Below are 16,774 nucleotides of genomic sequence, written 5' to 3'. Positions count from 1 at the left end.
CAATGATTACCTGAATAGGTAGGACCCTGGGATTGAGGGGTTGGTGGCTGATATGTTCCTTTGAGCCGAATCAATGATTGTTCAGCTCTCAATATCATCTGATCAAACACTTGGAAAGCCTAAAAGAATAATTCACTGCAAGCTAAATTAGTGACGTAGATTTTCAGTTTATTCTGACTTTTCGGTAAGGCCATAATATTTTCTGGCCGCTTCACTTTGTCCATTTCTTGCCGGGCCTGTGCCTCGGTCCACTCAGCTCTCTTATTAGCGCAAAAAACGGCCTGACATGCGACTTTCTCAACTCATCCGCCTGTCCTGCTCATAGACGACTTACGTGTCGTGTATTTTTGTATTTATAGGTGGCTCCTCGCATTGCCATCTGTAAACTTTAGCCCAGCAACTTTGTCACGATGTTGTCGCTGGCCCGCACTTCGCAAGCCAGAGCCGCAGCCACGGCAAAGGCCAAGGTCAGAGTTGTGGCTTGTCGCGGCGTGGGAACTCAGGCCCCGTGGAAGCAAAGCGGTGAAAATCAGAGGTACAAGCGAAGACAGCCAAAGAAAGATACAGACACAGAGGAGACTCAGTATAGGCCGCAGTCGAGGAGAATCCAGGCCAAGGAGGCGGCTGCTTTGGGCGGCCCACAACAGACTGCAACTTCGGCTTCGCGATACTGGCCGAAGCTGGAGACGCCGAAAAATGCCAAGCGGTTTACGTATAGCGACTTGGAGAGCGCAAAGGAGAATGGGCCTATATCGATTGCTTGGACGGACAAGTTTCTTTTTGTGGAGGATCCTGCTACGGAGAATGGAAGGCGGGCGTTGAAGCCTGCGACGTTGCGGGATAGTTGCCCTTGTCCGCTATGCAGGGACACGTCGTCTGGCCAAAAGACGTTTTCTTCGGTGGAGATTCCTGTTGAGATTGGTTTGGAACATGTCAAGCCGACGAAGAAGGGATTGGAAATCAAGTTTTTGAACGACATCCCGCGGTTTGTGGAGAATGGTCAGGAACATGTCATGGTTCTGCCTTGGGAATCTGTTGATTTGTCGCTGAAGCGAAAGGGTATGGAGGATGTGAGTTTGCCTCGCAAACGATCTGTTTTGCGACGCACGGGAGTTGTTTACTGGGATCGTGATACCATTGCTCAGCAGGTGCGCAAGATTGATTACGCTGAGTTTATGAAGGACGATAGCGAGGCCTTTTGGGACGTCATCATTGATATCTGCCGCTTTGGTCTCGTGTATCTGAAGAATGTGCCGAGAGACGAAGAGTCTGTTGTGCGTATCACAACTCGCATCGCTAATATTCGCGAAACGTTTTACGGACGCACGTTTGATGTTCGCGCGAAGCCCAACGCCGAGAATGTCGCTTATACGAGCGGCTATCTTGGCCTTCATCAGGATCTCCTGTATCTCGATCCCCCGCCCATGATCCAGGTACTGCACTGCATGGATAACTCCTGCGCAGGTGGTGAATCCCTCTTCAGCGACGGCGAGCGAGTCGGCCGTCTCCTCTGGCCCTTCATCACCAGACATCGCATGGCGCCCCTGGCTGAACACCACGTCCCGTACCAGTACGGCAAAAACGGCTATCACTACTTTAGCTCTCGCTACGTCATTGACGGCAACACGTCTGGTTTCCAAAACGTATACTGGTCGCCTCCTTTCCAGGGCAAGTATCTCAGCCCCGTCAAGGACATTCGCCAATGGATCGAGCCGGCGCGCATTTTCGCCTCGTTGATCAATGACAAGGAGGCTATTCATGAGCACAAGATGGAGTCGGGTGATTGTGTGCTTTTCGATAATTTGCGTGTGCTGCATGGTCGGAATGCGTTTGATACGTCGGCGGAGGGTGGAGGTGCGAGATGGCTGAGAGGAGCGTATATTGCTGCTGAGGACTTTTTGTCAAGGGCGGCGCATATTCCCAAGGGAATGGCCGAGAAGTATCGTGGAGAGCAGCCGTGGACGCCGGGATTGGCGCAGAATAGGCTGAAGCAGAGTGTGTGGCATGAGGGTGTTGTGAAGATGGTGAAGGAGCTGGATCCTGGCGTGGATGAGTGATGATATTATACGTGTATGCAGCTTAGAGATTTGTGATATTTGAATGCACAATGGCAGCAATAGGTAAAGAGAATAAGAAGAAAGAAACATGTGTATAGTACAGTATTTATCTCGAGTCAATATGATACGATAAAGCAAGCTAGCAACAATGATAAAAGCAAATCCCATTTTGTTCCGTTTCGTGCGCCGCGCACATAATGCACACTTGATGTGTCTTCAATCTAGATAGTCCCTCATTACAAATCCTCTCCGATGGCCGAAAACTTTCAAAAGGTAGCAGTAATTAATCCCACTTCTTTGCCTCGACACCATCGGGTGGGACAGTCTCAACTCTCTTGTCCTTGACATCGTCCCAGTTCGTGCTAAGGGACGTTCCGTTGCTCTCGGTGAAGCTCTTCATCATGGCGCGCTGCTGCTCGGGGGTAGCGCCCTTGTAAAGCTTCTTGAAGAAAAGGTTGACGTCCTTTTCGTCATCTGAGTTCTCATCCTCTCCAACCTTGTCCCAGTTTTTAGGGCCAGAGCGGGAGGACGTGGGGTAAGACGGCTTCGCAGTTGAAGGCTCACTTTTGACAGAATCGACGACAGCTTCTGGTTTTTTCGTCTCAGGTCTTAAATTTTGGGTTAGCTAGGGGTATTTTGCAGAGCAACCAAAGTGATTAGAATGAATAAACTTACGCTGCTACAACGGTCGGCTTTGCTGCCGCGGGTTGTGCTGCTGAGGATCCATCAGACTGGAGAGTTGGCCATTTACCAGCTGTCTTCTTCGCCAAGCTTAGTTCGACCTTGTTGGGAGTAACGGTAAGCTTGGACTTGGAGGCATCGATTTCTCCCCAGAGATGAAGCTGAAACTCCTTCTCGTCACCGTTGGGATAGACAAGAGGGTCCAGTCGGACGGAGTTTTCAAGGAATTCCACCTTGAGCTTCTCTTTGTTGACACCCTTTGAAAAGATGGAAACAGACATGGCCGTGTTGCTTTGGAAGTCCTGAAGACGAAGTGGTGCATCGCTGGGAACAACAGGCTTTGCCGGTGCGGGGTTGGCTTGTGCAGACTCAGTCTGAGCCTTATCAGACTTGTGGACAGCAAGCTTCTTTTGTTCGGGAATCAGAGCCGTCGTCAACTTCCTTCCAGCATCATCCTCTGGCAGCTTCTCCATTGCCTTCAACGCCTGAATTCGCATGGCACTGGCCATTCGCCACTCTCTGTGCTGTGGCTGAGACTGAGACTTGCCCATGGCGGTTTTGAGGGCGTCGTCCTTGTTGCCAATATCCTCACTACGGGCATCAGCAGTGGCCTGGTCCGCAGTAACCTTCCAGAATCCCTTGTCATCTACATGCTGCAGGCCAGGATCCTCCTTAGGCAACGCTGGACCGCCCTTAATCAGTCTCATGCAGTGCAGGTAGCAGTAGTCGGCGTTGGCATATTGCTTTAGGTGATAAAAGGCCACACCGCGGCGGTACTGAGCGCTGGCCATGAGCTCACGCTTGTTGCGATCAAAGGCAGTGTGCCATGCCAGGTCGGCATCGTCCAGGGCTGCTTCGTATCGCTCAAGTCCAACCAGGGCCTTTGAGCGGGCAATGAGCCAGGCTGGATTTGTAGAGCTTTGGAGCGCCGTGGAAAGCTTGGTCACGGCCTCATCCCAGTTGCGTGCCTCGGCAGCACTGAGACCCTGCTGGGCCAGAGTGACGTACGACATGGTTGTGTATCGTATGTGACAGGTAGGTTGTGATAGGTTTTGTTGTCGATGATTGGTATGGAGGTGAAGAGTATGTATTAGTTTATGGAGAGAAGAACTCAAGACCAAACGAATACCTGAGCGATGAAAAGAGAAACAGCAGGCAGCAACAGGATAATAAAGAGCTATAGCCAAGAAGCTGGTGGTGAACTATGGAAGCTCTAGTGGGGTAAATGTGAAGTGTGCAGTATGTGAAGGCAAGGCTTGGAGCTAAAATAAAGTGCAGACCCCACCATCATTTTGACAGGCAGAATGTCACACCGCTTGCTTATTTTAGACTAGTTGGGCTCTTATAAGCTTGAATGGGAATTTTGCCGCACGAGCACCAAGTTAACATGAAGCATCACAATGGAGATGGACATCTTGGAAATGCAAACAAAAAATAAAAAGAAAGGCAAAAAGAAGGAGACATACAACAGCCGGTGTTCGCCAGTGGTCACCCACCTGACTACTAATCTGCCTCTCATTGGCTTGACTCTGGGAGAGCGGACGGGATCCCGTATATTCCAATGGATATGGTCGTATGTGACAGAGTACCGTGCTACAGGCGATCATAGAACAGCAGCCAGGACAACCTCATAACAAAATAATAGAAAAACAAACAAAAAAACGAAAACATACAACAGCCGGTGTTCGCTGATGGTCACCCACTCAACTACTAATCTGCCGGTTAGTGGCTTGTCTATGGGGGAGCAGACGGGACCCCGAATTCTCCACTACCTATGGTCGTATGTATTAGCACCAATTCCTACAAGACACTATATTACAGCCAATTCAAATGGCTATGAAAAAAACAACCTCCTTCTTACGCAACCTTCTTCTTATATCTACAGGTGCCCCCTATCTTTTTAAGCAGGCGCTGTTTTTCTATTAAAATCTCTCTCACTAGCAGGAGTCGGGGGATAACGTGTGCAATGAGTTGCTTCTCTACTTGAACCAGCTCTTCCCAGTATTCATGGAGCTTAAAATCCATATTAATCACGTGTTGAAGTATCTGAGCAAAGAATATGGTCCAGTTTGACTTCCAGGTTAATGACTGTGGGATTCGACCTTGGCAAGTGGTGATGTAAAAGCCAAATTGGCCCATTGGAGACTGACTCTCGCGGTGAAGGCGAACTAGCTTGGTACATGGCTGATTTAGATCTAGCATCCTATTGCCGATATGGATGTATCTCACTATCATCAAATATATCAAGAATGCAAGATCAGAGTGAATAATTTGACTTTGCCTTACCCTATGATTTTGATCCTAAGTGGCGACAGCATTTTGGTCAAATAGTGATGCTCATGGGATTTACTGAGAGGTATATAAGACAATCAGCGCTTTATAATTAGCTTTCCTCCAAACATATAAAGGACAGATGAAAGCTGAACCGGATATAGAACTAAAACACTGCTTTGCTGGCGCAATTGCCGAACCACGTGCAACTTATTTGCAACCAACTCATGCAGGATGCCGCCGCTAAATTCGGCGGGCTGGAGCATATGCCGCAAGACACACTAGATGAGATTGGGCAAACTTCTTTCACGCAAGCTCTGGATACTAAGGAGATAGTACAAGATTCGATCTAGTATAATTCAGCGGGGCAACAGGAAGCTGATTTGACCAGCCCGTCCCCTTAACCCCCGCTTTAGTTATCTGGCTTACTCCCTACCCCAGCCAACATCATATTTAGAGATCCTTATACGAAAACAGAGAAATATGAAAGTGGATTTATGAACGATTTGTTTTATTGCACAAGAAAATAAATCTTGAATAAATCTTCTATTGTAACTCTTGCCAATACTAGTTATCTAATCTCAATATTCATTCAAAGATAAGGGAAACCATTAAGATGGAAAAAACCTTATCAAGACGTAGATATCTTGTGGCTATTCTGTTCCTAGATATGAAAAGTTAATACTGAATTAACCTTTATACTATTAAGGAACACATACCGAGATTAAACAGCGCACACACATGTTTGTAAACATGTAACGTTTGGTACGCAAAAGATTGTGTCTCCAGAACAAGCACAGTACTGTTGCTCGCAAATATTCGTATCACTCAGTCCTGCTTCACAAACAACATGTGCCTGAGCTGAGCGAGCCTCGTTTTTAATCTGAAGAGACCTGACGTCGTCATGAGTTTCGAACAATGTTGCTTGAGTAGTGCAGAACAAGGCTGCTGAGAGGATTGCTAGATTGAAACGCATTTTGTTGAGAAGGTTGGTTGCAAATTGGCTGATAAGTAAAGGGTTGGAGACGGTGGAATCAGTGTGTAGTTGATGAGATGAGGCAGGACTGAAGAGAGGAGACTGAGGATTTCTTATTATTTATAGTTTTCTTTATACTTATAAAATCAAGTTTGCTGGCCGATATACCGAAGGATTCTGAAGGATTCCTCTCTTCCTCTCTTCCCGTCCCCCCGATCCTTTCCTAGTGCTTTCTTAGTATTTCCTAATGCTTCCTAATCCTATCAATATATTCTAATCAATCCTATTGGATTTTTACAATGGAGGTGCTACAAGGATTATGGATTAATTCAATACTTTTTGTCAGAATCACCTTTATCAGAAATCGACTGACTAACAGATCAGCCTAAATCAAGGCAGACAATGTTTTCGTTGTTCTGACAGCGCAGGAGGCTCCTCGAGATGCTTTCCCCACTTGTATAAATCCCACAGCACAGCCAGACGCGAGCCGGCTGCGTTATTGTGAGGCTGCATTATTGTGAGGCATTTCTTCCATTGGCCAAATTGCAATGTATGTACATGTAAGATAGGAATTCCAAAGGCAAACCTCCATCGCGCAGTCACCGAAGGTGCTGTCCAATTGGGTGTATAGGATATACGCCCTACAAAGATGTAAATTGTTATTTCGTTACCTTCTTCCACATGTATAGCAACTTCTTTGCCACCCATTTCAAGCAAAAAAACAAGCATATCAACATATCTACATACATATCTACATAGCGATCTGCTCCTACCTCACAAACACAGCAAATTACCCCTAAAAACACTATACAACTAGTAAAAAGATACCTATCTAGCTGAAATAAAGGTACATTCCTTAGTGACTATTATTTGTATTTTTTAAAGGATTTATCTTTATTTCTTTTTATGTATCTTGTCTTATTATTCACTACAAAAGTACTTTTGCTGATCTTTACCATTTACACGGATTATTGCTTTTGTCCTGTGAACTGCGAAACCAATAAAATGAATCCTTGTGGGGGTAATATGTGCCTTGCATTGGCTCCTTAGCTCGAAAGGCACTTTCTCATCCTGAGCACGCCCCCATCCTTAATCCTAAAACCTCTTAGGGTTAGCTTACTTACACAAGAATGCCGACGAGCCGACGAGCCGACGAGAGGGAAAATCTTCTTCCAGCAATCAGCTTGGGCTCGTATGGAGGTGCGAATTCTGGCATTACGGAATGGAAAATTCCCCTTATTCATAATGCGATTGACAAGGCCATTTCAGATGTAGATCAATGGCAGCGTATTTTTGATCCAACATTGTATTTGAGTTTTCTTATTGTGGATGAAGTTACCGATAGAACACAATGATATGTGGCAAGGTAGACTGTCGATGCCGCGGTATGATTAGTTAGATACAAAGGATCGAGGACACCACCAGCACTATGCATAATTGATACTACATACCCCTCTTCTATTTATTTAGAAGAAATGGGGAGTAGGAGGACTCGAGAGAAGGATCAAGGACCTTTTGACGAACCGTACGCTAGATAGTTACAGTAGTAATACAGCGGATTCCCAAGGGATAAACCTTTATCAAATTCGTAAGGCTTATGTTGGCAGTAATAATAATGATTCACAACAAAGTAGATTTAGTATAAAGTACTCCGTATTGTAATCTCAATTATGTTATCAACAACTGACTATCTAATTATCTTTAAAGAGTGTAATAATGCCGTGCTATATCCGGATGTTTTATATTGCCGTTAGCAGAGGACATTAAACCATAATAAAGAACTTGGCGGGACCCCGAACTCTCCACTACCTGGGCATGGTCGCATGTGCCTGAGAGTACCCACAACCAACTTATAAGTACCTCTATATAGGCAACATGTAGCGCACTATTCTCTTGCGGAACAGTCCAGCACAGTCACACCGTATTTATGGTTATTGTGAACTAAATCCACAGCACGAAAATCACAGCCTAATGTAGTCGAATAGTGGCTTCCTTTAGTTCCCAGGCTGAGGGAATGCCCTGCATGATACCGTGAATGTAGCATTCTCCTAGATGGATGTAATAACCTGGACGTTTGTCGCTTTTCCTTATAAGGAAAGGAACCGAGCTCCCATGCAAAACCGTAATAATATCCCCTTTCATCGCCGTTCCGGGTAGAATGCCAATATATCCATCCTCTGTTATGCAAGCTCTTGCGTCTGCAAATCTCTCGGCAAAATCCAGAGCAGTGCGGAGATATGGCCAGAGTAATTGCCTGAGTTCCTGAGGTCGAAACAGGAATTGCTTGATCTTAGCCATTGCGCGTGCTTGCAAAATCTCCATTTTCCAGTCGGTATCCTGCGCTCCGAGCTGTAAATATTCGGTGAAAGCTTGGTATGCAGCGCGGAAATCGACTTTTTCACCTGCTGTAGAGGCTGGCTCGATAGAGTCTCCAATGGGAATCTTCCAAACAAGGTCATTGAGGCTTTCTCCACTTGGATAAGAAGTGCACGATAGAATGAAACTTGACAACTCCTGTAGATACAACAGACGGTCCGAGGTTTGAAACGACGTCTTGCCCACCTTGTTTACCGTGTCAATAATATAGCCTTTTGCGACTAAGACAGCTGGGTTTTTCGAAGATAGGCGAATCTCGCTTTCGAGCTGGGTGCATGCTGAGAAGCCTTGCGGTTTACTGGGCCAGGTGGTGATGGTTTGCCGCGGAGTGTTTGTGATCCAATCTGGAATCCATGATGGGAAGCGAGGAGTGCAGAATCCTGCGTGATAGAGCAGCTCCATAGCCCTTCCCCGCTCCACGAAAACTCCTGCATATCTTTGGATAATATTTTCGAGGCTGTCTCCATAATCAGGATTCAAGGCTGGCTCAAGGGCATCAGAAGCTAAGCTAAGGAGAGCAAATAACTTGTCTCGCTGTAACGTCGCCTTGGTGTGATGAAAGTGTTGGAATAGTGTAAGGAGCTGACGCCGGCCTCCGTCTCCCTTGTGGTAGCTGAGCCTTAGGTCTCCTAGACTTAATACTGCTGACACTTTATTAGCTATGTGCTTCATGACATTAGCAGTAGATGTTTGTGCTTCTTCTGAGCAGACTTTCGCAGCAGCATAGACATCATCCCATGGCGCCGATTTATCACCGCACATTATTGTGACCTGTGACGCCAGGACAAGTTCTTGAACTATCCAAACTCGTTGGAACCAGGGGCGCCCAAAAAATTTGTTGATCGAGTCCCATACTGCGCTTTCTTCCGGTGGAATAGCCGCCATAGAGTCGCGGTGGTTTTGTAGTGCTGCCATACGGCAAAGGTACTTCATCGCATTGTCGCTGCCATCCGCTTCCTCCCCAATCCAGGCGCACACCTGCTTTGCCATTCTAAACAAATCCTGCATGAGGCGCACTTGGATGTTCTTCTCTCGTTCATTGCTTTGGTCTATGCAGATAGCATCTGCCCACACCAGCACTGGATATTTCCTCTGGCGAAGATGTCTTAGCCCGAAACAGAGAGACGCAGTCAGCCCTAGGTCTCCCTTAGGAGTCTTCAGGACAAAAGGTTTGATACCATAGCCCCATACATATGATATCGCCAGGAAAGGCGGAGGATGATCGTCCAAGGATACGGGAAAGAGCTCTCCTTTTAATTCATCTAGCCCCTTGCCGGGCCACAGTTCAAGTAGCCGTACGGTGCGGCGGCTGGTCAACGGCTGGTATTCAAACCTGCTGTTTTTTCTGACAGAGGTGTCAGTGTTGGCAGAATTTAGCCAACCAAACCCGGCAGTTTCTAAAGCTTGGGTGAAGAAGCCATGCTTTGGCTGACGTGGCATGTCTGGCCGCTGCCCGTACCCGAAATCCTTCAAAATTATGTTCGGTTTCGGCCGTATAATATGAGTGACGTAGGAATCCATTTCTGGTCGAACTCTCATTCGACCAGATGCATACATTGCCCATGGGTCGATATAGAAAAAGGCAGTGGAGCTTGTGGAGATGTCAGAAATCCGAACAAGGAGAAATACTTCTTCAGGCAGTTCTAGATATGAATCCGGCATCCTCAATTTTCGGATCTGTGTCAACGGAGAGACAGTTAGCATGTCGAACGAATCTTTGGGGATTAAAACCTACCATATCAAAATGGGTCGCACTCAGTATGAAGGGTGACCCTTGTCCGCCCACCGTGGTTTGCACTTGGATATGGTATACGGGTGTCACTTCCCTCCACAATTTCGCCTCTGTGAACGAAGCTCGTATAAGGAATTCAGTCATGGCAGGCACTCCCTCGAGAGTGAATGTAGCTGCTGCATCTGCTGGCTGAGTCGAAGGAGTGTGACCTGCCCTCTTACAGAGATGGCTTGTCCAATGCGTTTCAGGATGATATGCCGACCCGAGATGATGTTCAAGGAGCTTTGAAACCTGCAAGAGTGACAGTTAGTAGGCGATATGAAGTACGCTAGGGTGCGATATTACAAATAGTTCTCCAATAAACGCCGCGTCTAGGTCGTTTCTGGTATCTGGGTTGGTTGCTATGATGATAGTACAGCTCCCCGACTGGTCTATCTGCGCTCGTCCAGGGAGAATGTTGCCACCGGGGGCCATTTCCGAAAAGTCTTCGCGCGGGAGCTCCTGCGGATTCGAAACGAACATGACATTGGGCTTGCCAACTATTCTGGGACGCTCAAGCAAGGTGAGACCGTGGGAGCCACTTGCGGCTCTCGATATAGATATCGGTTGATTCTGAACTGGACGAGGCAGCGCCACCGCTGGTGGAACTTCAAGATGATCGCCAAGCCAGCTGTAGCAGGGACGCGGCTGCGCGGCTTCATCAGCTGGTGGTTGATAAGATTTGCTCATACTTGTCTCGTCCATGATAATTTCTCGGTGGGCATCTATTGCGCTGGCCGTGCCTTCAACATGCTGTTCCACATTCTTTGCCTCTTCTCTTTTCTCGGCAGCATCACTAGCAGGGGTATTTTCATGTCCCGTCTCTTGTTTCTGTTGACTATCGCTCGTAGTGCCTTCCCCATTCTTCAACTCATTCTCCCTCCCATCTCCCGGATTGTCCACCAGCTGAAATATCGAGCTATCCGTATCCTCAAAGTCCTCTTCAGCAGGCCTTGTGTCGCTGTCTGTGTTGTCACGGTTTCCGTCTGCTTCTTGCGTTAATGCTAACAGGCCCTGCCGATCGAGATAGCGTTCTATGTAGGAAAAATTGCGCTCGCTGAAGATGAAGTATATCAAATTGGCTTGTTCCTCAATGCCGCAGATGTTGGCCAATCGTCGCACAACGTCGAGGGGGAGGCACGAATCACTATCTGACTTCAGATAGAATTCAATTCCCTTCTCTCCAGCCGGTGGCAGCACTGCCGCCTGAATCCCATCGTCGTGGTGACGACTTTTAGCGGTCCGGTCTGCCCTTTGGTCATCAGTGGAGGTAAGAGTCCATTCGAGTAGCACCTGGTCTGCGACAAATACTTTGAGATTATTTAAAGCGGCGAGTATTTGCTCTCCTTGCCACGTCATCGGTTTCGGCAATAGCCTAATTTAGTTGAAGCTAGAGGTCAGCGTCGTAGCATGATATAGAGGACCATCTGGGTAGATAGACTTACCGGCCAATAAACTTCGATTTTGCACGAAACATCTCGGTATATTCCTCATGCAGTCGGACATCCCCTTGGGTAATGAGGTTTGACGCCGTAGTTTCAGAAAGCAGTCTGTCTTCAAAACCGAGGGCCATAATTAGAGGCATTATTGTGAGAATATCTGGTGGAGAAAACGATAACAGTGACACGACTCCTCGAAAGCTATCCCGAAGATGAGGGCGATCTGCAATGTACCACTCCATGTCGCTTGCGCCCGAACAAAGGTCGTCAAAGCCTTTCTCTGCATCTCCTTCGTCAACGGGAAATATGTTTCCGCAGCGTAAGCGATTGGCTAAGCTTTCGTCTATTTGAGAAGCATTCTGTTTCTTGCTGATTTCTTTAAAGAGCTCAATGATCAGGGATAATGGGGTGGATGCTGTGATGAGTTCTGCCTCGGATACAAGAACTTCAATATCCATGTATTTATGGGTCAGAACTTTTGTGAATAGTTGTTCGCAATTGGCGTATATCATCTTGAGCGCATGATATTTACGGAGGAACTTGGCTCCCTCCCACACGCACTCATTTTGCTCAACCCAACAGGAATCGATGCCTACACCTGGGCTTGGTATGTAAATCCATTTTTCCCCAGCGAATTGTTTCCTATATTTCGTCAGACTATCGTCAATATATTGGGGCGGAAGGATTTCAATACCTCAAAACATTTGGCTTCCCATTGTTCTTCTCTTGAATCTTACGATATAGCCAAGAGATGGACTTTCTGAACAAGACAGAATCGCTGATTTCTAAATTGCAGAGCCTATCTAAGGTCTGAAGATAGAGGCTAACATTGTCTTCGACAGTAACACCAAATTCTTGGAGAAACTGCCACCTTGAATCCTCAGGTTCCGGAATATCGAGGAGGGGGTGTAACGATAGAATGGCTGGGTCTATACCTTTCGGCAAAACGGAGATGATGAATGTTTCCCGGAGGGGATGTAGAGAACCATCGTAACAGCTAGCTATGGCCGATCCTATTTGCTTTCGCAATCTATCGCTTGCATCCGTTGGAATGAGCAAAGGTTTATCCCCAAGTGCTTTAAAATAGTAGCCATACGTGCTATCCCATTCGTCTCTTAGAAGCGTAAGGAATTCCTTCGATGGCCAAGTTTCTATGATACGCTGAAAGTCCGTCGAGATTGTGACATCCTTAGAAGAATTCACAAGCCGGGGTACATACCATAGCCCAAATTGTTCATGAAGCCAGGTCAGCCAACGGGGCAATTCCTCTTGTTCTACTGCATGATAGTACGCAGTATGCAAAAGGGGGAATTCCTGCCAGAATTTGAGAAAATATTGACCAGCAAAATCCTCCCCTGCACCCTTTAGATAGACTTGATGTGCTGGGAGATATTGTCCTGTTTCGGTTACAAACCAAAATGTCCCAAGAGGCGTTTTAGATCTCCAGTTCGTCCGGAACAAGAAGACTGTATGCGATATAAGTATGTTTGGGGCAGGTAATTGTGATGAATCAGCTTCAGAACATTTCCGGACAGTTAGAAGCTGGAGTTTGGGAAGAAGCTGCTTAGTATCTAGCACCCCTAGATGCTGGCGAAGCCAGGCCAGCCATTTAACCTTTTCCTCCACCTCCACTGCGCTGTAATACTGATTATGCAAAAAAGGAAACTTTTGTCGGAATTCATTAAAGTATTGGCCAAAGGAGTGTTGTTTTGTGGTATCGAGGTAGACTTGCCGCGCTGGGAGATACGGCCCTGTCTCGGACGAGACCCAAAATGTTCCGCCCGTTTTTTCAGATTGTTCGGATTGTTCAGATTGTTCGGATTGTTCAGATTGTTCAGATTGCTCAGATTGCTCAGATTGTTCAGGTTGTTCGGATGGCCATTTTGACCGGAAGAGAAATACTGCGTGTGATATTAGAGCTTTTTGAGCAGGTAATTCCGAAGGATCAATCTTGGAGTGTTTCTGAAGGATCAATTGTTGAAGATTTCGAGTGATTTGAGACCCTTCCTGCACGCCTAGTTGTTCATGAAGCCATGTGAACCAATGGTTCTTTTCCTCTGACCCCACTGCATTATGGTAGTCTCGATGTAAGAATAGGAATTCATTGCGGAACTCAACAAAACAGGGGTTATCACGATATTTCCTTTTACCATTAAGATAAGCTTGGCGTGCCATGATATATTGCCCCTTCTCAGATATAACATAAAATGGCGTATCTTTCTTCCGGTCCATGGAATACCACTTAGTTTTAAAGAGAAACACAGCATGCGACACGACCTCTCCAGCTAGTAACTTTGAAGGTGCTGTCTTGGAGTGTTTCTGAAGGATCAGGTTCTGAAGCTCCGAATTTGACAATTGCTTGACGCGAAGCGTTTGAAAGAGCGATTTGAGATCGTCATCCTCTGCTGCACCATGATGGACGAATAACACACCAAGATCTCCAAGGCTAGCATTGTCTTTATCCTCGGGGAAATAAATGTTGCCCATTGACGCTGGCACTCGTCGCCCATCATCCAGTGGGATGAGAGGTAACTCTTTAATCTTTTCTTCATGATCTGATTCCTGCCACAGTCTTATTAATACCTTCGCGATCTGCTTATGCCACTGCTCAGATTTCGAGGCGATGGACTCGTTATTCGTAAGGAGCCCTTTCAGATCGTCCAAGAAATCGTCGTCAGAAAGCTCTCTGACACCAATCTCTCGAAGACATTTAGAATCTGCATCAGAATACCGTTGTGATAAATATTTAGATTCTGTCGTAGAGCTAAGTGCTAGCGGTATATTGTTTTGGTCTCTTAACGCAGGTGGGACGTAGCAGACCGATAATGGTGTTACCATCTCCCCTTTAGCGGACTCGAGGATAGCATTGTGGAGAAGCATTTCCTTCAGATTGCCCCCTAAACTCTGGAAGAAATCGGAAAATGCTAGTGGTGTTGGCATGTATCGCAGCCATGTGTACCGTAGAGGACTGGCATTAAAGAGCCCAATCGCTCCCCAAAATGCGTCTAAAATGGCATCCCGAAGGGCTTTGTTCCATGGGGACGAAGCATTTAGATCTTGACGGCTGGCTATGAGCAGAAAATCAGCATTGATGAGGAACTAGCGTTTGGTTAGCATGTGGATAGAATAGGCTTGCTTTCAAATCGTCTTACCTTGAAACCATAATCTCTTATGGGGAGGACAGCATGAACCTGCTGCGGCTCAGCTATGGGATCAAACCCGAAATCTGCAGTGGTGCTGACTGGAAAGGCCAAAACAATTAAAGACTGGGAGCAATGAACGCGCTTGGGCTCCGGAGGTAGTTCCTTCACTACGTGCTGGTAAATCCAATAGTTCAGAGTTCGGTCATTATGAGTTAGTGTCATGGTACGACGGGAACCGTTCTGAGCCACCTCATCATCTTTCCGGCTCAGATTCGTTTCCCAGCTTGTACCGTCAATAGCGGCGATACTAATGTTGATCCGCCGCAATCTCCTTAGAAAGATGATGTGTTTGGAACTCATGGATTTCATCTCCTGGATGAGCTCCCTTTCATCCTCTTCCTTGCGTATCTGAAGAATAATTGATGTAAAGCCAGGCCGTATACCATCGGGAAAATCTACCCATTGGGGGGTTATCATGCCGAGTTTCCGTCTCGCGTCAAATTGGAACGAGTAATTGCCCGAAAGCACCAACACCTCATCGGCAATTCGGAAGACTGACTTGAAACCAATGCCCTTCTCTCCAGTTTGATTTGCGGAGGCCTTTTTTGTACTCGAGATCCGACAAATTGCCTCGACATCACGCATTGTGAAGCCGTCTTCGTTATAATCAACACGAAGACCACCGTTGCGGAACGTTATGTCCATGGTAGGCGTCGTAGTATGATAAGAGCAGTCATCGGCGTTTTGCAGCAGCTCCATCAGGAACCGGGCTGACTGCTGGTAAAGCCCCTCGGATAGACTGATGCAAGACTGGGTTAGAAACATACATTAAGTAGTAAAGGAATGAGCGGTAAAGATTACATAGAAAGTGATGCCTCCAGGTCATCGGTGATACCTCCCGCAGAACCTGGTTCAACATCAACGCCTTTGGCTTTCCTGATTTGACTGATATGCGCTTTCGCATCCTCGCGCGTTTTCGGCCTCTCCATGGTGGTGGCCTTGACCAGTGACTGTCAAACTATGCTCTGACATGTGGGTGACTGGTTGAATATAAATCAGGATTTAAGAAGTTGCCCAAGAATTCACAAGAAATTTGGTGGCTTGCATCACGGTTGCTGCCCAATGCGAATTCGGGCTCATTGGCTCAAATGCACAATTGAAAACACCAATAGTGCTCAGCTTGATCTAAATAGGTATAACTAGCCAAGAAATTGGGATAGTGTTCTTCAAGAAAGCCTGCGAGGCTGCCTTGCCAGGGTATATAAGACAATAGTAAGGCGCAGCTTCTTGATCAGCCCTGTTTTATTTACTTAGGTACTTATTTTCATTATTATTACAATTAAAAGTGCGCTGTACTCCCTACACTGTTGGTCAAGTTTTGTTCCCAACGCTGGTGGCGGCTCTTAGCGCGGGGGTTGCTTAGCCACCAAAAACAGAACTATATGACTCCAACTTTGGAGTTTTGGAATATATAAAAGTTGGGAGACATCAAATTCGAGAAAAAGAGCTTGACATGACCCCTAATTCTCCATTACCGATGGTCGAATGTGCTTAGTGGACACTTCATTCAAACTACATGTTAAAGTTTAGCAAGCATTCCATAATATATTTTGGAACAGCGTCTTCCCCTGGCTTCTAGTTCGAATGAAGCAAAGATTGGCAAACATTCTAGTCCAAGGCAAATCTTAGCTGCACTACTACACGTGTCCGTGTGCACTATGCTCTCTGACATGGAGTAGTAAGCAAAAGCTCTCTTGGAGGCTTTTGGTCCCCGAAGCGGCGACAAGAGTCTTCGTATGAGAATTTTGAGAGAAAATGTCTGGCCATTCAGCCCTCTGCATAACGTGTCTATTTTAGGTTGACGATGATATAAGATCTATGTAATAATCGCGGGGCGCTTTTTACTCTGTGTTGAAAATGGAATGGTTGATTACACTATAACGAGCTTGGCTTAAATTACAATAGCTGGAAGCTATACGACCACTCTATTATAATAATTAAAAGTATAAATATTTCAAGCCAATTGCATTATTATAAAACAAGCGTTATGGCAGATTATT

The 16,774-nt window shown here is 46.4% G+C and overlaps 5 protein-coding genes across 5 annotated transcripts; 1 reads left to right on the top strand and 4 right to left on the bottom strand.

The window, feature by feature from the left end:
* Positions 1–254: 254 nt before the first annotated feature.
* Positions 255–2,715, top strand: GGI43DRAFT_98064 (uncharacterized protein). The gene has a single exon (XM_083210629.1). The coding sequence runs from the start codon at positions 411–413 to the stop codon at positions 2,055–2,057; it is 1,647 nt and encodes a 548-aa protein (XP_083058961.1). The 5' UTR covers positions 255–410; the 3' UTR covers positions 2,058–2,715.
* GGI43DRAFT_409519 (co-chaperone SGT1) lies at positions 2,129–3,976 on the bottom strand. Its single transcript, XM_083206526.1, has 2 exons — positions 2,733–3,976; positions 2,129–2,665 (listed from the first exon to the last, which is right to left on the bottom strand). The coding sequence occupies exons 1-2, from the start codon at positions 3,749–3,751 to the stop codon at positions 2,341–2,343; spliced, it is 1,344 nt and encodes a 447-aa protein (XP_083058960.1). The 5' UTR covers positions 3,752–3,976; the 3' UTR covers positions 2,129–2,340.
* A 512-nt stretch (positions 3,977–4,488) lies between these two features.
* GGI43DRAFT_409518 (uncharacterized protein) lies at positions 4,489–5,006 on the bottom strand. The gene has a single exon (XM_083206525.1). The coding sequence runs from the start codon at positions 4,971–4,973 to the stop codon at positions 4,596–4,598; it is 378 nt and encodes a 125-aa protein (XP_083058959.1). The 5' UTR covers positions 4,974–5,006; the 3' UTR covers positions 4,489–4,595.
* Positions 5,007–5,536: 530 nt separating this feature from the next.
* GGI43DRAFT_409516 (uncharacterized protein) lies at positions 5,537–6,057 on the bottom strand. Its single transcript, XM_083206524.1, has 2 exons — positions 5,729–6,057; positions 5,537–5,673 (listed from the first exon to the last, which is right to left on the bottom strand). The coding sequence occupies exon 1, from the start codon at positions 5,983–5,985 to the stop codon at positions 5,734–5,736; it is 252 nt and encodes an 83-aa protein (XP_083058958.1). The 5' UTR covers positions 5,986–6,057; the 3' UTR covers positions 5,537–5,673; positions 5,729–5,733.
* A 1,563-nt stretch (positions 6,058–7,620) lies between these two features.
* On the bottom strand, positions 7,621–16,032 carry GGI43DRAFT_98018 (HET domain-containing protein). The gene is made up of 7 exons (XM_083210627.1): positions 15,576–16,032; positions 14,724–15,513; positions 12,266–14,670; positions 11,578–12,213; positions 10,439–11,507; positions 10,097–10,384; positions 7,621–10,038 (listed from the first exon to the last, which is right to left on the bottom strand). Exons 1-7 carry the CDS (start codon positions 15,701–15,703, stop codon positions 7,954–7,956), a joined length of 7,401 nt encoding a protein of 2,466 aa, XP_083058957.1. The 5' UTR covers positions 15,704–16,032; the 3' UTR covers positions 7,621–7,953.
* Positions 16,033–16,774: the final 742 nt, after the last annotated feature.

This window comes from Trichoderma evansii (genome assembly GCF_050947405.1).
Source record: "Trichoderma evansii strain SZMC 28006 chromosome Unknown GGI43scaffold_15, whole genome shotgun sequence".
Taxonomy (NCBI): domain Eukaryota; kingdom Fungi; phylum Ascomycota; class Sordariomycetes; order Hypocreales; family Hypocreaceae; genus Trichoderma; species Trichoderma evansii.
This window is presented reverse-complemented; position numbering and strand designations above follow the sequence as displayed.